Raw genomic sequence first — 23,522 nt, forward strand, 5'->3', positions numbered from 1 at the left:
CATCATCAATTATAACCCATCTTAATTGGCAGTAACCTTCTGATGATTCAGAATGTTTTTTTTTTTTTTGTTTGTTTTCATTTCATGGGATCACGTAAAAGTAATTAGGCCGGATATTTCCCATGAAGTTAAAAAAAACACATAGTAGGACATGATCAGCATATATTTATGGCTGCACAATACGTAGAAATAACAAGCAGGGGGCCATGGCCCCCCACTCAATCTTTTTTTTTTAAAAAAATTACATGTAATATTAAAAGATTTCATTTAGCTTATATAAAAATTGAAACAAATTATATTTCAACCCCTATTAAAATCTTGAAACTATAGTTCGCCATGCCTAATGAAAAGTTCCTAGTCTCACAGCTAAGAACAAGTATTGATTTATAAATATACAGCTATGACCTACAATGCCATTACAGACATTCACGAATATACTATATGATGAAGCATACTTATCAGAAAAAATCTCTCTCCTTTCCCACTGTCTAAATCAAATAATCAAGTTGAACAAATAACGTATAACAATTATATGGGAGCTAACCACAATTATCAGCATCTCTCTCTCTAGATATATATATTTCTCCCTAATCCATATATGGTAACATCTTGGTCACCCATTTTGATAATATATTTTCCATTTTGTGGGCTCTCTCTCTCTTTCTCTCTCTCTCTATATATATATATATATATTTTACATATTGCGAAGGTGTGAGCAGCTTGAACTTGGATTTCATCAGCAAATTCATTATATTGGGCAGTGTTTCTCAGTTGCAGACATAGCAGGAAAGCTTTTACCTCACTAATTATCCAACTTTATCCCACTTTTTCCGGATAACTTCATCTTCTCTAACATCTCCTTCTTTTCGGTGCCAATCTTCGAGATCACTGGCTGGTACGCGCTTTACCCCACAGGCGACAGAAGAACATAATGGTGCTCCCACTGTCTTTGCTCCATGCCAAAGCTCAGTCGGTCAGTTCCGGGCCCAAACCCATCTAATAAATCCAAAACCTGTACCAAGATGGGTCTGGCAGGATCCGATACCTTCTCTGCCACTTTTATTAGTTCCTGGCCCGCTCTGTCTTCCAGATATGGATCCAACCTGGCCCGGTCAATTTCACACGCCAAGTCTTTCAAAGTTGGCAGACCAACATGGAATGTTGGATCTGGATCTCGAAACTCGCATATGGACCCACTTGCAACCCTACCCACATGACAATAAGCCCCAAAACTCCCATTTATTGGTCCAGTAAAAGGATAGAGTATCAAAGGAAAAAAAAAAAAAAAAGAGGGGTCTAGGGTTTGCTTGACCAACCAACAGGGTGCCCTACTTTGCGGGCATCGCTGCCCGGGCAGCGGCCCTCCACTGAGAAAATTGAGCAAAGTCCAAGCGGCGGGCAGCCCGGGCAGCCCCATGAGCCCTAAACACAAAGGCACCTCTCTTAATCAGGTGTCCCTTGTTCAGCCAACATCTAGAATATGAAGTAGACCAGTGCCCTAAGATTCCAAAATTTAGAGCCTAAAAGTATTAAATAATGACTACCAATCTCAAGAATCTTCCAACTAAGTCAGCAGCATGCATGGGATGTAGCTAGGGTTTCACTGAAATTCAGATAGGAAAAGAAGAAAAGAAATTGGGGGACAAGAGAATTAATTGAAGTGTCAAGCAATAGTACTTGATCGCTTTAATTAAGTCAATGGTTGGATGCCCAAGTGCACATGATCCCAAAATTAAACCCACATAAGCATAGGGGCTGATGTTAATAATAATCATGCTTAATTACGACGCGTCGTCCCGCGGCAAGGTCTTCGATTTTTATTAATTAATTATATCATGGGATTAGTGGTCTTAGCTTGAAACTCAAGCTTCATTGATTGAAAGGAAAAGATTAATATAAAAGGTTGACAAACTTAAGGGCAGTGGCGGAGCCACATGGTGGCTAGTGTGGGCAGTTGCCCACACCAGCCTCACAAATGTTAATAATTTCATGTATTTGGTTTTTTATATGTATAGGTGCCCCTTAAAACATTAAGACTATTGAACTAGTGCCCCCACCAGCCAAAATTTTTGGCTCCGCTAATGCTAAAGGATAGTGTTTGCAATCCTGGATTTAATTTACCACCGGGGCGAGCCTGAGTGTAGTTACTCACCAAAATTGAGAGATAAAAGTGCTTTGGTCTCTCCTCCCCCACTTTGAACCTTTGTCCTTTCGAATTCGAGTGTAAGATGTTGTACAGCCGGTGAAAATTGCCTTAGACGAACAGGAACTGTGATTGGTTCTGGTTTTGTATGACGAGATGATAACCTCTACATGATGTGATCCAGCCATCCTAAAGGGGTTTGAACTCATCATGGCTGAGATGTAAATTTCTGGCTAAGGAGCACCAGTAAATAGCGAGAGCTGAAACTCCTTCTTTCTCCTTACTCCTGTGGTCCAGAGATACGTTGATACCACGCAGTAAGGTAGCTGTATGTTTCAACTTGCATATTGTAGAGGTCATCTCTTCTTTAGAAATAGGTTATCTACACCTTAATTCATGTGTAAAGTATGGTTAATTACGAAAATGCCCCTGATTAATAGGAAAAAGAACTTTAAAAAAAAATAAAAACAGATTTATTCAATAAATTGAATGAAAGCATTGTTGATATGTTAGGGCAAATTTGGATATTATATATATATATATATATATATATATATATATATATATATATATATATATATATATATATATATATATATATATATATATATATATATATATATATATATATATATATATATAAACCTTAGTAGCTAAACGTATTTTTGCCTAGTGGGCATTAGTATCAATTTTTGCCTAATGAACCATGTTGAGATCTCTCTCTCTCTCTCTCTCTCTCTCTCTCTCTCTCTCTCTCTCTATATATATATATATATATATATATATATATATATATATATATATATATATATATATATATAGATTGCCAGATAGCTAACTATATAAACCTTAGTAGCTAAACGTATTTTTGCCTAATGGGCATTAGTAACAATTTATGGTGTAGCAACTGTTTATGATGCTTTTAACAATGGTATTTGATCGTTTTGGCAGGAGTTGTATTTCATCCTCGCGCATGGCTGAGAACCGAAACCCCCACTCTTACCCCCAACCCCACACACACACACACATGCACGCAAGGCCGGATGGACAGATGGCTGGAGAAATTTAATTATTTTAATAATTTGAAATACCCTTCAAAGGAAGGGGAAAGAGAAGGAGAGAAACAATGAATGACTTTTTTAATGATACATCACATCTCCTTCCAAGGGTACCCTTGACTCTTAAAAAAGAACGGTTTGACTTCTATATTTACAACTTAATCTTAAAGGATTTCGCATATGAATACTATATATGTGTGTGCACCAAAATATACAATTAAAAAACAGGAAGCGAAAAAGGATTGGTGCTCAAAGTGACTTATTATAATAAGACTAAGTTTATTGGCTGGTTAGGTTTGATGTGGAAATGTATGCAAAAGACCAAAGCACATTTCACTTGGTTGCTTCAGAGTGTGGGGAGGTAAAGTCCCATCATATATGTGTATATGGGCCTCCTCTAGTCTGCTTTGGATGTGCCTATCAATTTTTGTCATATTTCTAAGGGCCCTCACCTATGTGCATATGCCTTACCCATTTCACCTAGGCAAGGGCTTTCAAAGTGCAGAATTTGTGTGGCTGAGGCTTCTTTTCTCTTGGTCCCTTCTTCCTCATGGAATCACTTCGGCACTTGTCGCTTTTCGATTGCTACTGGTTTGTCCGCTTCCTTCCCCGCTGTCCACTTGGACCCCTTCGTTGGCCGACAACAATTCCGTTCCGTACTTAGCTTTCAAGTCCTTAAGTTGAAGGAGGTTAAGAGTTCAATACACGGGGAAGAGATAGAAAGAGAGAGAGAGGGGTGAAGAACTTTTTTATTTACTTTTTATCTCTTTCATGGCGCTAGTTAAAGTTCAATAATAGTTGTGGAGCTAAGATTTTGAAAAATCAAATTTTACGATGTAATGTTTTCAAAAATTCAATTTGGTCCCCGTGAAAGTTTTGAAAACTACAATAAGCCCATGTGAGAAAAAAAAATTCTGGTGCTCCTCTTAGTAAGAAGATCTTGTGCTTATGTGAGCAGAAAGCCGCATCAGTAAAGGTTTTACTCTTTTCGTGTTGTAGTGGCTATTGTTCATTACCCGAGCCACTTTTCCCGGCAAGCTCTGCCTAGTTCTTGCTCCTCTCTCTCTCTCTCTAGATCTCACTACTGATATCAACTAGCACCTGAAACCCGACCAATTTGCATCCATAGTTAGAACTTGGATAATTTTATGATCTCAGTGCTTTTTCAAGCTATGATATATGCATAACTTGCTATTTTTATTTTGCATTATTCCTAAGTGTTAGAGAGAGAGAGAGAGAGAGAAAACGGGGGATAAGAATCAATGCACTTGGCTTTTATAATGATACTTTCTATACAACCAATATTGTCGCCATCCTCTTACAATTCTCACAATCTTGTATATTGGCATCAAATCCATATCATATTGACCTGATTCAGCTTCTAATCTCAAGATCAATAGTACCCCTCAATGTCATCAAGATTGCACCTACCAAGATTTGAACTGAAAACGTGACTATAACATGCCACTCAACTTGACCGGTTGCGCTACCCATCACTTGGTAGGGAGAGAGAGAGAGAGCGAGAGACAGAGACAGAAATAAATAAATAAAAACACAAGAAAACAACTATGAAGCATAGCACATGTCAGCCACAAATTTTTGTAGTTACATAAAGAACATGCACAAAGGATAGGCTTGCCTTGAATCAATTACCATCACTATCAGCATCTTTGTAATTTTTTTGGAAGATGAGCGAATTAATGGTCATTTATTGCATATACTTTTTTGCAATAAGTGCAGTATCATCTAATTCTCCTTTGGAAGATTATTAAAGGTACAGTATGTCAATGTTGGTAATTAGTGTATGAAAGAACAGCGTATCATCCAAAAATACGGTGAGAGGTAAGTTTGTGGTTAGCGTTCCAGCTGTTGTAGAAGGACCCATGTGAGCAATTGCGCACAGCCCACAGATTTGATCGAACAAACTCAGTTGCTATGTCAAAAAGTGTTTCTTAAAGTCAAGCTTTCATCTACCATGCTTTTTACGAAACAGCACATCAAATCCATGATTCACTTGATCGGGCAACATAGAAAATCTCTCTCTCTCTCTCTCTCTCTCTCTCTCTCTCTCTCTCTCTCTCACTATATATATATATATATATATATTCTAGTTTTTTTGAAAATTATTCAGTCATCTACCTATAGCCGTTTAATCCAACATGATAGGTGGTTCTCACAAAAACAAGAAAAAAAAAAATATGATAGACATTTTTTGCATCTACTATTAGTTCACAACTTTTTTTCTCAATCATTCATCTGTTTCAGATAAAAAACTCTAGTTAGACAGGTAACTTTGGATAGTCAGTCGTCATTAATCATTTATTCTCTCTCTCTATATATATATATATATAATTCAAATTTATTTGATATTAGATGTTGGCAAATGATTAAAAATTGAAAATTTGTTATTAAAAAATGGTTTATATTGGAGCATTAGCGACACTTTGCGATGCAGCAATAGTTGATAGTGTTTTTAACAAAGGCTCATAGCACTATCAGCAATCAAAATTTAGTGATCTAGCAAGGTCTTTCGTCTAAAAAGATCTATGTTCTTTTGTGTGTGCATGTGTGTGTGTTTGAGAGAGAGAGAGAGCGCGAGTATCAACAAGATATTGTGAACCAAATTTTAAGCTATAATTGACTTACATTAACTGTGAGACTTGATTTGCAATCTTTTAAGCCATGGTTCGACCGGCCTTACATTTGAAGTCATGATGCAGACAAGCAAAAGCATGCAGAACCATATTTAGAGAGAGAGAGACAGAGAGAGAGAGAGAGAGAGAGAGCTTGATTAATTCGCCGGCTCAGGAAAGCTACAAACGACACTGGCATCATCTCCATGTCAATACAAAAAGCGTGTATCTTCTATGGAAATGTATGTTTTTAAATGCGGAAAGAGCTTCAATCAAGAATAAATAACTCCTAATAAATCAAAACTGCACATCCCAAAGGCATGAACTTCTTATGTCAGTTCCTGTTTTCTCCACACATGGATAATAAAAGCGAGCTCCCATTTTGAGATTTGATTTTGAACTCTCTTTTTTCTTTCAAGACTATACCAATCTTAGCAGTGCTGATTGGTGCCAAAAGGAAAAATTTTATTTTGTGAGAAATGCTGTCTCAGTAAAAGAGTAGATGAGAGACAGTGATGAGAAAAGAATATCTGAGAGAAGAACACGAACGCATTGCATGGGGCTGTGCATGAGAGGTTCATATAGATCGATGGCAGGAGGATTTTAGCTTATATGTATATCCCAGACCACTTGGTTCAGGGATAAAATCCAGGCCATCATTTTTGAAGTATACTTTAAACGACATATGAACAATCTACAATGTTTATAAACACTAACTCAACATAAAACAAGTCTTAGTTCAATTTTTTTGTATACAAACTATAAATTTTTCTACTAGTAAAATTTTCATCCTATAAGGGCCATTGATTTTTTTATTACTATAGGAACACTATTTGATTCAAAAAAGAATTCACATAATATACATTTCTCTTCAAAATTTTCTCAAGATCACATACGTACTTTCGGATTGTGAAAAGCCAAAGTTATACGTAGACATAGTCAGATATGGGTATGGGCACAGGTACGAATACGGTACCGTACCAGGTACAGCTAACTCATATTTTGGTTTTTTTTTATATATATTTTCGTATTGCTTTTGTAGTAATCTATATTGTATGAATACAAACCATAAGTGTATATGTTCGTTTGCTTATAGCATTGTTGCCAAGCATAATTCAATAATATCATATGCTTGTTAGGAGTTAAACTTCTTTTGTGATTTTAATAATAGTGGCTTAGTAATCTTGACACATTTTGGAATACCCGCTAACGTATTAGAATGCTTAGTTTGCGAAACAAACAATGTATATATAGAGAAAGAAACGGAGAGAAAAGGTGAGAAATCCCGGAGCCATCCCACCCTATATCCAATCATGCCGGTTCGATTCCTATAAATCTCGATAGAGATATCTAAGGATCCTATAAAAATCAGTCAGCCAATGCCTCAATGCAAATGAGTTTCTAAATATTTTGCAACAATAGGAAACTGATGCAAATGATGCATTTTATAGTTAAAAACTGTGCCAAATAAATTGTCATTACAAAAACACACTCATAGCTTTTAATTTTGCAAAAATGTAAAAATTTCATCAATTAGTGGATGTTGGCAGATTATATATATATACATATATATATATATATAAAAAAGCAAAATGACGGGATGAAGGGTGTGAGGATCTGACGGCCAAGATTTGTGAGATGGCGTGGGGCCCGGGGGAGAAATAATTGGAGTGGCCATGCACATGGGGACGAGAGTGTTGGGGTGCGGGTCCCACAGGTGGCTTGACAGGAAGGGGGAGACATGGGCAGCAACCCACCCACATGGAGGGGCGGGCCCCACCACATGGCCCCTCCCTCTTCCTCCTTTGACTTTGCTTGGCCCGTAAGAAGGGGACGGCTGTGGGGTCCGGAAGGGAGCGGCGGGACCCACAGCAGGGGCACGCGACGGCCGCACGCAAGAGCTCTAAGCGGGCCCCACGCGCCAAATCGGACGACCGGGACCCACTCCTCCAATCAGATGCCGCGAACCTGCCATGAGTGGGTCCCACGCCGGGTGGGGCCCGCGTTTTGAGAAGCGTCAGGATCACGGGGATGCGCCTGCTGCTTCCCTCCCCCCCCCCCCCCTTTTTTTTTCCTTCCCCTTTAAAATACCATGTCTTAACGTGACGGTGATATTCTGTTTTTCCCGGAGAGGCCCCTCTTCTTGTCCCATATTCCGATAAAGTGCCTCATTTGATGGATTTTAGAAACTACGCCCCCTTTGGGCTTCATGGGTGCTGTTGGATTGAGATGTTGGTCGGTCAAACTTTGTGAATTAGAAGCTCAAAGATATCAGCAGCCATTGATCAAAATGCGTATCATAACAAGCCAGTAAAACGTGAAAAAGTCGCTCTCAGTTACTCGTCTGACCAATACTAACCCACTTAACTGCGATGAGATGCTACTATAGAGTTTTCGCAACATTATGTGGAAATATAAGGGAGATGGCGATCTGGGTGCTATGATTTACGCTGAAAGTCCATAAAAAATAAGGCTGCACACATGCTGGGCCGGCTCAAAGTCGATTCGGCTTAAAAAGGCTCGAGCTCAAACTTGAGTCGAGTTTTATAGAACATATTTGAGTCCAACTCAGCTATATAGTGTTGAACTCGAGTTCATCTCACTTAATTTTTTTATGTTAACATATTTTGTTTCTTTTAACTCGTTTAATTTGTCAATTTGTTTAACTCTTTTAGCTGATTCGATTATGATGAACCAGTTTTTCACAATCGAGCTGGGCCTAGTTAAAATGAGTCGAGTTCTTACAACTCAAACTCAAGTATAAATTTAAGGTCGAACTTGACTCGTTTATAAACAAGTCAAAAACGAGTCATAGCTAAGTTCGAGTGGTCGGACTGGTTATGCAGCCCTAATAACAAACAGCCTACTCTCTTTACAAGAAAACAATGTATTGAAATTCTTTAAAGCATAACCGTTTTATATAAAATCCTTTAACATTAAGGGACTGTTTTGGAGAGAACACTTTTTGAGAGCGACAGCCCCTGCGCTTTTAAAGTGCCATCCATTTTACATATTTGTATAAAATGACGACATCGCCCCTCTCATTCTCTTGTACGGAAGAAATGGCGATGACAGCCCAGTGATTTTTAGAAATTACAGAGTCGTGCCTCACTTTCTGAGTTTAAAAATTTCCCGGCGCTCATGCTCGAACATAGGAGGCCCACCGCCGAGCTGCGCTGCATTACGTGGACGAGAATTTGTGTATAGATCCATGGCTGCTTCTCTGTCGTTTTGATTTTCATTTTACTTAATATTTTTTATATTTATTGAATTAAAAAAAACTTATATAATGTATATTTTATAGATAACAAAAAAATTATAAATAAAAGTATTTAGAAATAGTAAATATAGATAGTATGAGCTGCATGGTACCCCTGCATTAACTGGTGAATTGATTTCAGTGTACCACGTGTTATTTGAATCTTCAGTCATTTTCATAGTGAGCCTTCAGTAATTTTCTGTTGTACCTCATTAGATTTTGACCAGACTCACCATACCAAGTGTCAAAGAAAATGTAAGGAAAGCTAAGCTAAACCTGTTACTTTCTTATCTTCATCTTGTTTCTTATTTTTTATTATGAAACCAACTATAAAAACTATATATTGTTCTCCCTATACATACCAACATATTATTCAATGCAAAGTGAATATTAAGTTGCACTGTATAATCAATATATGCACTAACAAAAAAAAACAAAACAAAACAAAAACAAAGCATGCTCTTAATACTCAGCATATTATGCATTCGTAGTTTCTATAGAACATATCTATATTAAAGATAAATGAAGTTGTACCTAGGAGGATCAAATGTGAAGTACGGCTAACTAGATGTATAAGTAATATCCCACCTTCCCTTAGTATTTCAAGATCTGTTTGAATTTAAAAGGTACCTAATATTCGAGACTTATCAACAGGTAATGTTGCTTTAATATATACTTAACCAAAGAGCTAGCATCATACCAATCAAACACACTATTGTTGCTACTCGGTGATGTAATGAATATATATATATATATATATATATATATATATATATATATAAAGAGAGAGAGTGTGTGTGATTGGTAAAAACCAAACCTATTGATTTTTTGCTTAAAACTATTTTAAATAAAATATAAACAACTTCATATGTTTATAGAGTCTATTTTGATATAAAACATGTTTTGATTCGACTGTTCTAATGAAAAATGTTTATTTTTTAACTATCATGTCATGGGGGCCATTCATTTTTTCTTACTATTCAAACACTATTAAAATATAACAAATGATCAACTTAGTATATGTTTTGCATCAACCCATTCTTAAGATCATATGAATAAGGTTAGATTGCAAAAACAAAAACATTTTAAAAATTAAAATCAAAGAGTTGGTTTTTATCCCTGACGTAGGACAAGCCATTTTTGTCACTATAGCACCGCCGAATTTATTGTCACTGTACCATTGCACCAAACATTTCTAATTACATATTTATAACGAAAAGGATGAGACAAGCACCTAAACCTAACAAAAGACCGACGCCTGAATTGCCATTTATCCAATAAGCTGGACCCCTGAAGTAATTTTCATTTTTACAATAAGTTGAAGGAAGGGGGGCGATTTGGTAAAACGGGTCTGAACCGAAGAGCGAGTGTCGCCCCCTAGGCCGCCCCTCCCCACCGGCGTCGCCGGTTAAATCGGGGCCGACCAGTTCTCATCCGACGCCGCCCGTGTTGCCGCTGCTCCACCGGCGGTGTCTCGCCACTCCGCCACAATCATTTGGATCCGCGCGCCATCCTGACGTCACCGTCCCCCCGAAGCTCATCTCCCACTTGTCGCCTTTCCATTCGTCGGATCCCCGTTCGAGCTGCTCGGGAGTCTGTGCTAAGCCGCTGGCTTTTGAAGGATAAAAGCTTAACCAAACAATTTAGATCTTTCGTTTAGTTGCTAAAGCACTCCGAAGAGAGAGACAGAGAGAGAGAGAGAGAGAGAGACTGTGAGAGTTTGGAAGATGTCAGGGATCATGGTGTCTGAGAGGAAGAAGGAAGTGGGCTTGGCCCTCAAATTTGATGCCACTGAGCTCAGGCTGGGCCTGCCCGGCGACGACCGGTCTGAGATCGAGACCCCCAAGGCCGCCGGCAAGAGGGGGTTCGCCGAGACTACGGCGGCGGTGGACTGGAAGCTGAAGCTCGGCGACTCTGCCACCAGCGCTGCTGCTAAGGACTCTGATCTGGCGGGGAAGATGAGGAACCTACCTAAGGAGAACGACCTTCCGGGCGTCGACGACCCCGGGAAGCCGCCGGCGGCCAAGTAAGCAATCTAAATTCCTGTTAGCCTGCTATGAATTTATCATGGGAAGCTTTGTTCTTGGATGAATATGAGTGCTTTCTTTTTTTCTCTCTTTGGGTATTACCTTTTGTGTTTGAGGTATGCAATCCTTTTCATAGTGGCATCATGCAGAAGGGTGTGAGATTTTAGGGTGGGTGGAATTTCCAGAAACGGCTAGAACGACCTTTTTCTTTCCTTCCTCGGGAATGAGAATGAAGGTTTTGGCAGCTTCCATGAAACAGCACCTATCAGTTTTTTGGACTTTCTTCCTCCCTTTCTTCTTCCTGGATATTCCCAGAATTTTTTTTCTCAGAATATCTCGTTAAGCACCCAGGCGAAAGAAGAAAACTAAGGATATCAACAAAAGCAATTTGAGCATCTTGATCCGATGAGAAGAAAACTCAAGGATCGGAACAGTGAACAACAAATTCTCTGCTGCTCTTTCCATCTGTGAAAAGAAAACAAACTTTTTTTTTTTTCCTTCTTTCTTTCTTTCTTCTGTGAAACCAACCTTGGTTTCCTATATCTATCTGAAAACTATGCCGGATGTTATCTTTTACATTTTTTCGTGCTTCCTTTCTTGTTGGCTTTACTTTTTCTGGCGGTCGACTTGATGTGTGAGAAATGGTGGTGGACTGTGGTGGTGTCACACGCAGAGCGCAGGTGGTGGGTTGGCCGCCCGTTCGGTCGTTCAGGAAGAACATCCTGGCCGTCCAGTCGGCAAAGAACGGCGAGGACGGCAGCGAGAAGAGCAGCGCCACCTTCGTCAAGGTGAGCATGGACGGCGCTCCTTACCTCCGCAAGGTGGACCTGAAGATGTACAAGACCTACCAAGAACTGTCCAAGGCACTGGAGGCCATGTTCAGCTGCTTCACAATTGGTACGTCTACCATCTCTTCCCCCTCGCCCTACCATGATCATCGTCATCGTCATTCTGCTCCTGCTGCTGCTGCTGCTGCTGCTGATGATGATGGCCATGGTCATCGTCATCGTCATCTTCATCATCACCATGGCCATGGCCATGGCCATGGTCATGGTGATGCATGATTATGAGGATGATGTTGATGTGGTGATGATCATCATAATGAGGATCATGGTGGGTTTTAATGGCTCGGATGAGCCTACCCCACCATGATTGGTTCATGTCGCAGTCTGGTCGGCTTGAGTTGGCTAATTGTGTACCCTGCAATAAGCGAGCCCACTGCTTAACAGGTGGGCTGCAGCCCACATGTTTTTGGGTGGCCGATTCATAATTTTGGTACAGCCCAGTCCGTCTGACTCGCTCGGATCACAATCTGAATTTTGTTGAGCCAGATCCTAGGTTCACCTTTCTATATCATGGTTGACCTTGACTCCGCCAAAAAAGCTTAGCCTGGTTGGGGTGGACTAGACCCGGGTTGCGCTTACTTGGCTGCAGACCGCCTCATATTCTATGCTTAGCTTAAATCTCACCCTAGATTTATTCATGTTGATCAAAATATCATTGCACCGGTTCATGATTGAGGAAAAAAATCTAATTAAAAAAGAAAAAATCTTGCTAACAAATGAAAATTATAGATCAGGGATTCTCAGCAACGCTTGAATCTCACAGTGTCACTATACCGGCCGCAATAAGGGTAGTTTAGAACGTGATGACTCATTTACGTTTTTTCTTTCACCTGATAGTGATTAAACCGGTCTAGATCCAGCTACAAGTGTGCAACTAGTCGAGCTTTAGTTTGAGTTAAAATCCGAGTTATAAACAAATTGAGTTCGAGCTAACGAGCATGATTTCTTTAAACTGGACTCGGCTCGTGTCTTCCTTGTTTTCTAATCTTCATGGGCATGTTGGTAATTTTAAACAAATTTTAACATCATTTTTATGGATTCATTTTCATATAAAGAACAAAACATATGGTTTAAGTGACACTGGTCGAAACTGAGTCAAGCTTGAGCCGAGCAATATATAGTTCGAGCTGATTAGGCCGAGCAATATATAATCAAGGAGGATCATGCGGTAAATTAGACTAAAACTTTTTTTTAACTACTTTGTTGAGTTATTTAGGCTTGATAGAAAAATGTGACTTACCGTGGATTCGAACTTTTGACCTCCTTCGACTTAGAAGTTTTAGGTGGCCCTATTGTTGTTGAAGACGTGAAAAATCTAGTGGATAAAGCTTACCCTTACCTAACCTAACCTAGGTGGGCTCTAGGTAAGCTACTGTCCAAGTTGACTCTCAATTCTTTTATCAAACAAGAAGCCTCGGGATGCATTGCAACCACTGAAAGCCCAAGTGGGGAGTCCCTTCTTCTTAAAAGTTGTTAAGATGAAGACCCTCAACCAAGTTCCATCTCTATCACTCTCTATCTTGACATTTTTCTGATACTTTTCTTGAAGCATGCATATATATATATATATATATATATATATATATATATATATATATATATATATATATATATATATATATATATATATATATATATATATATATGTGTGTGTGTGTGTGTGTGTGCGCACATGCATGCTTGCATTGTGGCTGCATGTTATATATATATATATATATATATATATATATATATATATATATATATATATATATATATATATATATATATATATATACTGTTACTGTTGCTATGAGTACTGCTGCTACTGTTATTGCTGTCTACTGTAGAGGTGACCTTTTCTTCTGGTTCAAAGGGATGAACGGCAGGGATTTCATGAATGAGAGCAAGTTGACTGACCTGCTAAATGGATCTGAGTATGTGCCCACATATGAGGACAAGGATGGAGACTGGATGCTGGTGGGAGATGTCCCCTGGGAGTAAGTTTACATTAATGCCCATTGAATTTCATGGCCCTGTTCATTCAGATTAGTTACTCTGGAAAGTTTTTGAGACTGAACAAGAGATTGAATTCAGGAATTTATTGTGGTAGGCAATTTGGACATGAAATAATTATGTTGATTTAATTGACTGATTCGAATTTTTCTTTTTTTTTTTTTTTTCCTTTGCAGGATGTTTGTTGACTCCTGCAAACGACTTCGCATAATGAAAGGATCTGAGGCTATTGGTCTTGGTTTGTAGATCTACACCAATATTCCAATTTTTTTTATTAATTATCATTTCAATTATATGTCATAATAAATGAAGTAGTTAATCTCTTATGGTTCCAAAAGAAAGCTATTGACATGCAAGTTAAAGCATGATAGGGGTGACAACCGAAGCACTAAAAGTATGTCATATGCTCTAAAGGGACAAATGTTAGGTGTGAGCTTCGGCTCTTTTCAGGCAATAGGATGAAATACTCCAATTGCTCACCCAAAAAAATATGGGTACTGCTTTGTGCGATGAAATCTCGTTCGAGCTCATTAAGCCAAATACTGGTTTCAATATAATGCTCACGTGCTTCTGAAACCCAAAGGTTCCATTTTCTCAAAAATTAAGATCTTGGGTGTTGCCCAAACATGTCACATGCTGGCACAACCAAATGCATGCCACCAAAACTTAAGGAACATGTTGTCACATGCATGCTAATACATATGTCTTCATCTCTCTCTCTATCTAATGGGTTGTTTTGGTCGGCAGCACATTATCCCGTTTTATCAGGATAAATCGCAGACAAATCTAACCGTTGTTTCCCTTGTTTTTACTTCATTTTCCAGCTCCAAGAGCTGTGGAGAAGTGCAAGAACAGGACCTGAAGCCAAAGGTGGACGGAAGGAGCATGGGTGCGTGTGTCTGTGTGTGTATGGACTTGTTTGTATCATGGTTTGATAATATTAGAGGAACAAGGATATTGGCATTGCTGTTATGTAGATGAACCAAGAACAATGGCTTTGATGATGATCACAACTCTATCTGTGATGTGTAGACTGCTGGATCATGGTGTGCTTAATAATTGCTCTTCAACGCTTGCCCTCACTTTTTCTTGTTCATGAATTCTATGAGCTTCGCTGTATGGGATTCTCTTTCTAGCTGTTTTTCTTTCCTTTTTAAATTCCTTTTTTTATCGTGAAACTTGATATGTTCCTTTTATTTAACGCTGATATTGTACTAGTTTTTGTTGACAACCCATGTGGCGATTCATGAATTGTTTGTTGGTCTGTTGGCATTTTATGATTATACAGGTGTTCAAGGACATTGAACAGATTAAAGTAAACCCCTTTGGAATTATTTTATTGTTTGGTTATTTATAATCGAGATGCCCTTCTGCTTTTTCTATCTAATTGTTTATATTTATAAACTACAATTATCATCGACAGTAATAAAATGCTTTCAACAACATTTTCTTTAAAAAAAAGTCTTCCTGGTTAATTAATCACTAATCAGATCTGTTTAAAAATTAGTAAAGTAAGACCCAATGTTCTTTGAGAGGACCACACATGCCATGAGACTTCCACGAGCCTTCTCGTCGCACTTTAACTTAAGAAGAAGCTCCGCAGGCCCTAAACAGCTAAATTAATGAGAATTCCACCGGTGTTTTTTAATTAAACGTTTAAAATCCTTCTTGTCGTGATAATAACACCTGTGAAATTGGACGACCTGATGAAATAATGATTCTCTCCTTCCTTCTCCCTCATTCTCTCTCTTTCTCTCTCTCCCTATATATATATATATATATATATATAATCGTTAATTTGGTTTTTTAGAGCTACGTTTGATCTACCATGATGAACGAAAAACAAAAAGAAAAAAGTAATAAGTATTTTCGTCATTTAATATCATTTTTCACTTTTTTTTTCTCAATCATGCATCTGCATCAAACGCATGGCCTGGTTAGATGGCTAGGCGGCTCTAAACAAATAAAGCCACTATATGTATATATATATATATATATGACATTAACACATGCCCACATGGGCCTGTTGAGATGCAATGTATAATAGCACACCAAACCTATATTTGCCGTGTCAATATATATGCATGGCGGTCGTCTATCTTGTCTTCAATCATAGAGCATATCCCATCAATGTGCAAACACTGGATTTTATGACACCCATGTGGTTTGCCTCAACGGAGAAACGTGTGAACAGTGAGGACATTTCGGGGCATCGCAATCAACCCAAAAAAGCACCACACCAAAGCAAAAAGTAACAGCTTTTCTCTCATTGCTCCCAAAGTCACGAAAATGGTAAATATTGCCCAGCACAAAAACAGAATAAAATATTGATACCCGGTTGGCAATGTACAATGAAAGAGCAGAGCTTGAGTTTGAGCTTGCAAGTCTAGTCGAGCTCAAGCTTCACTCAATTAGACTTGTTTCAGCTTTTATCTCTTTATTGATATATTTTTTAAATAAAAAAAACTCATCAAAAATTACCAACATGCCTTTAAAGATTAACAAACATGGAAGATAAGAGCCAAGTTCGAATTTAAACGAGTGCTCAATGAAAAATATGAAGTGTAATTAATTTTGTCAAGGTATTGAAATTGATTGTCTTAGTTTTTTTCAGTTGATCCGCAGTTTTGTTCATGATCTTTGCATATCAGGTGGATCGCTCGAAATATGTATACTTTGTGGCCGCAAAAAGTGGAAGACACCAATCTTTCACGCTTAAACAGTTGCACCAACGCACTCAAACACCTTTCCCTTTTCAAAGAATGCCCATACTTTAGTTTGTTCTTCCATCTTCCATTAAATTTCAAAAGTTACTGATGAAACTGAGTATTTATAAAAGGAGTCTTCTGACTTAAAATGAAATACATGCACGGTTGGTCTCCTTCCTTTCTTAAGGGTTAGCACGATGGATGGAATAATACCTTGTAGGTGGTGAGTCTTAGTTTCAGATTCTCTGTACTGCAAAAGAAATGTCATTGATATGCAAGTTGAAGCATGGCGGAAGTAGCAGACACCGAAAGCGGACCTGATACCCTAAAGGGACGTGGAATTGGGTAGGAATTTCGGCCTTCATTAACTAGGGTCTTCTCCATTCACCCTAAAATATCTGTTGTAGTTGTATTGCATGATCTGAGGCACATAAGGCACTTGAAAATCATGTAGAACAAGTGAAAGATCATTGAGAGATTGGTTAAGAAGGAAAAGCAATGGATTACCATCTAAATTGTTTCTTAAGATGTACACGCTGTGTTTGAATATGTGTGTGAGAGTGTGAGGGTCCTGCTTTTGACGCGATTGCCGAGACAGACTATCTTTTCTTCATGCAAGTAGCAGCAAAACCTTGTACGACTTGTTGGTATACAGCAAGTTGAGTACTTTTTTCACTATAAAAATGTTACTGGACATTGGGAAACTTTATTACTTCATCGGTTTTACATAAACATTACAATGTTGTAATTGAAGGGGAGAGCACTTTCACAGCTTCACTTCTCCACCTCAAGAGTAAAACTGTCTGTTTTAGATTAACCTAACTGGCTGGGCTGAAGGTGTGCCTGAAAGGTAAAGGCCGCGCATTCCCAATTCCACTATGTGGGTGCTAATTTTCTGAACTGCAAAATGTGTGGAGTGTAGCGCTGAATTGAAGGTACTTTGGCTCTCCATCCAATCCAATTTTCGACGCAGCCGTAGACCCTGGAAAGAAAATTTAGTATATTTGTTGCTAATTCACAACTGATTCAGCTGAATTCACGAATCAGCCGGCCCTGCCAATTTCATTCACGAACCGGTTTTTACAGCATGGCCTCAAGATGTGCATGGAACATGGATGATAGGCTCCATGCATGACAGCCATGTATTGTTCCATCTCATTACCTCAGCCCCTTGTGCTTCTACCATTTGGAACTATTCTTTGAGTTCATGAACATCAAACTTCTAGGCCTCTGATATTTGAGTGTTTGTTTCACTAAAGAAAGTGGGAAACATGTACTTTCATATAAAAGGGGGGCCTGTTTCCCACTTGTCCCGAGACAAACCTGCTGTAAGAAAATGATGGACGCTTTGACATGGGGCCCCATGTCCTCCACACACAACAATGGCTTCTTTTCTTAGGAAAAGGCAGCCCATGAGCCCAACTTGTTCCTTGTGGATGCCAGGGGATGGAAGTGGGAAGGCTGCTTTTTCCCATGAAAAGTTGAGCAAATCACATGAATTTTGGTAAAGATGTTCTCCACTGGGGAAAATAGACATGAGATGCACTTACAAAGCATGAACCTAGACTTGGAGATGCCAACAGATTAGATTTGAATCAGATATATTCTTAACCATATCTACTTTTTCATATATTCATATATTGGAATTTGAAAAGAATGAAGAAAGTCATATCTGGATCTGAATTCATAATCTGATTTCACAATCCGAATCAAGATTTTTACATTCCTGAATCCAAATCTGAATTTTGAACCGAATCTGGCTTATTTTCAATATGTAAGAGCATTGGGTTGTAGAATATTTATTTAAACATAAATCATATCTGAATCCATTGGATATTGATGTATATAACCTGAATCCAAACTCTATCTGATGAAATCTGAATCAGGTATCCTATCCAAATTGGATATCTTGACATCCCCCCCTAAACTCCTGCCACACTGATAAAGTGGCTGATCAGATTCACGAGAAGATAGGGAGATCAAGCTTGTTTAAGCAAGATCACGATCTTTTCTTTTCAAAAAATGGAGCAGACAATCATGACATGGACTACCATATCATGTTCCAGTTTCTTTTATCAATTCCTGAAAAATGCTACAGCCTTTTTTTATCGTCAAAAGTGATCAGTTAAAAGCCTGATTTAAACATAAAATCAGAGAAAAGCCCGTCTTCCAGGTTCCAAACATGGTCTTGGCATCATTCAAAAGGGTCATCTAACAGAACATTTGAATTTGGAGAAGCAAGTTTCAAACAAATGCTCATTTAGTAAAGCTAAAGCACTTACCATTCATATAGATCACCAGGCAATGACATTGTCGCGGTGTTCTGTGCTCAAGAATACACAACAATGTGACATGAAATATATTTAGCTGAATTGCACCCTGTACATTCACGACTTCTCTCTCTCTCTCTCTCTCTTTGTGTGTGTGTGTGTGTGTGTTGTTTCTGCATAGCAGGTAGCTAACTTTAGATGAAGCATCCAGCAGAATCACTGTGGTCATTCAGGACATACTTCAGACTTCATTTTGCATTAACAATGTCAGTTGTGAGGCACATAATTCAGTCTAATTAAGCAGTATATAATTAACAAATTGTGCTGAGCATTAAATAGAAGCACATGACAGACAGTATAGAAAAAGAAGATGTATACTAGCAGATTCCAAGGGTAAATGAGACAGCTAAAAGAGAGCTGAAGCTTCAAGTCATACATAATATGATATTGATTCAAGTTCTTTCATTCAGGTCTAGCATGGAAAGACAACGATAATAAAAGTGAAATCATCAAAACCTTTAAAAGGGAGTTCATGAAAGACATCTTAATGAGCATTTCTCATTCTATTCACCATGGGATAGAAAATCTGTTTTATTATATGTAAATTTTAATCTCGTTCAGCTTTGACAGAAGCGGAGTTATGTATTAACGTAAAGCATTGTTTAAAAAAATTTACTAATAAGATTCAATTATTATATTTAATCACTCCAAACATTGAGCATCTATGTAATTTTATTCATTTACCTTGATGTAGGCCTGCACATGAGCCAAGTTGATTTCGAGATTGGCCAGCTCGAGCTCAACTAGATCCAAAAAACTCGAGTGTAGATCTATAGAACGGGCTTGAGTTCGTCTCAACTACAAAGTGTGGAGCTTGAGCTTCACTGGCTTAACTTGTTTCTGTTAACCTATCTTATTGAACTCATCAACCTGTTTAACTTGTTAACTCATTTAACTAATTCAACTAAGGTCAACTGGTTTTATGTAGTCGAGTCAAGCCGAGTTAATTAAATGAGTTGAGTTCTTACAACTTAAACTTGACTTATTTAACATTTCAAGTATAAATTTTAACTCGAACTTGACTCGTTTATAAACTAATATAAATGAGTTGAGTTATTTTGAGTGACATTGAATCAAGCCCAAGTTGGCATAACTTGTTGTGCTGCCCTACCTTGAAGGGCATAGGAAGCAGCATAAGATAATAAGATTGATTTCCATAAGATGTATTAGTGGTAATTGATGATGCTCACTACTTATTCCTAGTCTAAGACCCTAAACATAGGAAGACCCTTTGCAAGTTGCTCAGCATCATGAGAGCGAGGGCTCCTAGAAAAGGAATATTGATGATGCATTTATAATGAAACTTTACTTCTCCTACTATGCAGCACATGTTATATTGTAGCTAGGTTATAGTGCACACTAATAATTAACTAGAATATGTGTTGAAAAGTTTTTATCTACTTATGGTGGGTAACATTCCCCACTTTTTTGGAGCTGGCAAAGAGACTGAAATAAATCAATAACTTGCAAAAGCTATAATGGTTTCATAAGTGTCTTGTTTGGAACACCAATGTGGCAACTTTTTATTGTCAACCATGGAAATGTGGAGATTTGAGAACTATGAAGCTTATTTTACCATCAATTCTGACTATCTGAATTTCAATGTTAATGAATTTTGGCAACTTAATCTATACTGTTCTTAATGTTTATGTTAATGAGTTTCAATTTCTATATCCAGTCTAATTATTTGATCTGTGCCTTCTATCAACTTGCAAACTCAATCTCCTGATGACCTTGCACCACTTCTAGCAGGGCAGCCACATTCTTTGAGTCGTGCACATTCCCCACAATCTAGTTGAACTGAACTAAGAATTATCTTTCTTCATCATCAATCAAATCACTGTTCAAGGAATAGCCATACAAGTTAAATGGGGCAAGGAGATGAATTCAACTTATTGAGGCTAGAGATTCTCTATGCCTGTTCATAGATTTGGTTTCAAAGATGGTTATTCCTTCTGCCCTTTCTCAAGTTGCTTTATTCATTAATCCCCTTGTGTGATACTATGATACCATTCAGCATATTCTTATGGAGTAACTATGTTTGTATCGGCTTGTATTAGCAGCTAATGATGATAAAGTGCGAAAAAATCAAATTTCTCAAATTTTTATTAGAAATAACCATCCATTTAGATCATGACTCTCCTGAAGTATTACTTCAAGCGCATGTTTTCAATGTATCCAATTTCATACCACCACTTTGTAACAAGTTTTTTATGATAACCTTTTGTATTCTTTTTGGTTAACGATCAATTTATGGAACCTTTATAGATCAGTTTGAAGCGCATGTCTCTTGAAGTAATTCACCCTTCACATCTAACGGCCATACGATCGTAAGAATTTATAAAGAAGCTGTAGGAGGAAATCAAAGAAGTCAATTAACCTTCTCAACTTCATGAGAATCTTATTGTATAATGATGGGTTTATTCTTGTGACAGAGATTTAATATTTTCCATGTCTCTGGATGCAATCTTTCCTGCTTGTTGTTCTGTGCAAAGAATAAATGTTATTATTGTATAATGTATTGAGTGGTCGAAACACCTCTTTTCATCTGATTGTGATCTATTAGCTATATTTTCATCATGACGATTACTTGTCTGTCTCAAATGAGAATTATTCATCTTACTATGTTCTACCATGCAATTAAAAAAAAACATCAATTTTTCATTCAATAAAAAAATGCATCAATTTTCTAACTCTACAAGGACGAACCTACAATGGTTAATCGATAGTAATTCAGTAAAAAAGTCTCAGCAGTTTTTAAAAATCTCGCCAATTTAATGCTAGATTTTCAAATGCCAAGTAATGCTTAAAAAAAACACACTTAAACAAAATCTCTCTTTTGTGGATATCAAATTTATGTTAAGACATAACCTGATAAAAGCCAAAATGATTCTTATTATTGAATGTTTGTGCATTTGTTCTGCCAGTAATTTTTCAGAAATATCCCATAAAAAAACCTAAAACTGTAGAATTTTCAAAATAATCAACAGTACCTGGTCTAACACTCTTGAATTTCGGTAGGAATCCCTTAAGTATAGCAACACTCTTGAATTTATGAAAAGCACAGATTTCAGTATTGTATAAAATACTTTTTGTGGCTGCGAGCAATTCTACAGTCTATTTATGATATCACACTAGAGATTGATGATTCGTGAGGAGCATCATTAATCCTTTCAGACATATGGATTGTTTATATTCCCATAAAGTGTCGATGGATCCATTAAAAGGTCAAAGATTCAAAACGGTGTGACCTCATTCGATTTAAAGCTTGTTGAAGCCTTAGCCACACAAAATGCATATTATTTAAAAAAACATGTTTTAAATAATAAAAACTAATCAGCCAAACACACACTAAAAAACATGTTCGAAAAAAAACATGTTTTTTGAAAAAAATGAAAACAAAAACGTATTTTATTTGTGTTTTCCCTTTTTTTCATTTTTCATGATTTTCTCACTTTTCCATTTTTTTTACAGTTTTTAGTTGCCACATTTTTATTGCCGCATTTTTTGTATTTCATTTTTAAGATTTTGGCCACCTTTCTTTCTCTTGTCAAAAGATTAGTTGTTTTAAAATTTACCAAAATTTTCCGGGCAATTGACCATAAAAACAACTTTGTTGTTTTATATCCGTATAAAACCTTTCCGTTTAATACCCGAAAAAGATATTTGTGCTTATGCTTTAAGCATAGATGATGAGGAATACTTTTGATTCCTTCCATTCCCCACCGATTGCCATCTGATTAATGATCAAAAAATTATTACCAAGGTGAACTTTGACAGAACGGAGAGGCAAGCGCTTTGTGCTTTTCTTAGTTCAATTTCTCAAGAACTAGTGAGACCGGTGTTGGCCAAGGATCATGCCATTGATCTCGGCTTTGCATATAGAGGAGTTCAGTTTGATTATGCTTGTGAAGAGCAACTTCATGCAAAACCAAATTTCAATAACAAATGCCTTCATTCATCAATCTTGCCGGTGAGGTCGATTATCAAAATCTATCGTCAAAATGTACACACAAGCCTTTCTTTCTTACAATCCTCTGCTCAAAGCCATGAAAATAATAAAATTGGTAGTAGTTAAAGGAGAGGGAGTAGCTGGGAGGAAGAGGACTGCATGTAGTGTTGCTACGCGGAAAGCTTGCTCCCGTTGGTGACCATCAAACTTGGCGGCAGACATGCTTTGCCTTCTCACGTGAATGTAGGTCGATGGCTGCCATGTTGCAGTTTTATATGTTCTTTTGTGTTTGCTTGTTAATGGAAAGAGAATAAGGACCTGATATAGTTTGTGTATGGATAAAATTGTTTTTCATGCAAATAATAGGTACCTGTATATCCACTATGATACATGTTTCTCTTGATTTGCTTTGAACCAATTTGTGTGCTAAGAATGGTTCTATCAGGGCAATAGTAAATGTTTCCAACTTCTAGTTATCTTCATTACCACTCATTTTCATCTGCTAAAGGTACCTCTTATTGCTTTAGTCCACTCACGGTTGTGTTTGATAGCTTTGAATCTTAGATCTCAAG

The 23,522-nt window shown here is 37.6% G+C and overlaps 1 protein-coding gene across 1 annotated transcript; it reads left to right on the forward strand.

Moving 5' to 3' along the window:
* The first annotated feature begins 10,457 nt into the window (after positions 1-10,457).
* On the forward strand, positions 10,458-15,042 carry LOC116255828 (auxin-responsive protein IAA16-like). Its single transcript, XM_031631869.2, has 5 exons — positions 10,458-11,119; positions 11,794-12,017; positions 13,821-13,944; positions 14,137-14,198; positions 14,785-15,042. Exons 1-5 carry the CDS (start codon positions 10,821-10,823, stop codon positions 14,820-14,822), a joined length of 747 nt encoding a protein of 248 aa, XP_031487729.1. The 5' UTR covers positions 10,458-10,820; the 3' UTR covers positions 14,823-15,042.
* Positions 15,043-23,522: the final 8,480 nt, after the last annotated feature.

This window comes from Nymphaea colorata, chromosome 6 (genome assembly GCF_008831285.2).
Source record: "Nymphaea colorata isolate Beijing-Zhang1983 chromosome 6, ASM883128v2, whole genome shotgun sequence".
Lineage (NCBI taxonomy): Eukaryota > Viridiplantae > Streptophyta > Magnoliopsida > Nymphaeales > Nymphaeaceae > Nymphaea > Nymphaea colorata.

Coding starts and splice junctions, on each gene's coding strand:
- LOC116255828 (XM_031631869.2), top strand. CDS start 10,821: ATGTCAGGGATCATGGTGTCTGAGAGGAAGAAGGAAGTGGGCTTGGCC. Junction 12,018..13,820: donor GTTCAGCTGCTTCACAATTG/GTACGTCTACCA, acceptor TCTGGTTCAAAG/GGATGAACGGCAGGGATTTC. Junction 14,199..14,784: donor ATCTGAGGCTATTGGTCTTG/GTTTGTAGATCT, acceptor TTCATTTTCCAG/CTCCAAGAGCTGTGGAGAAG.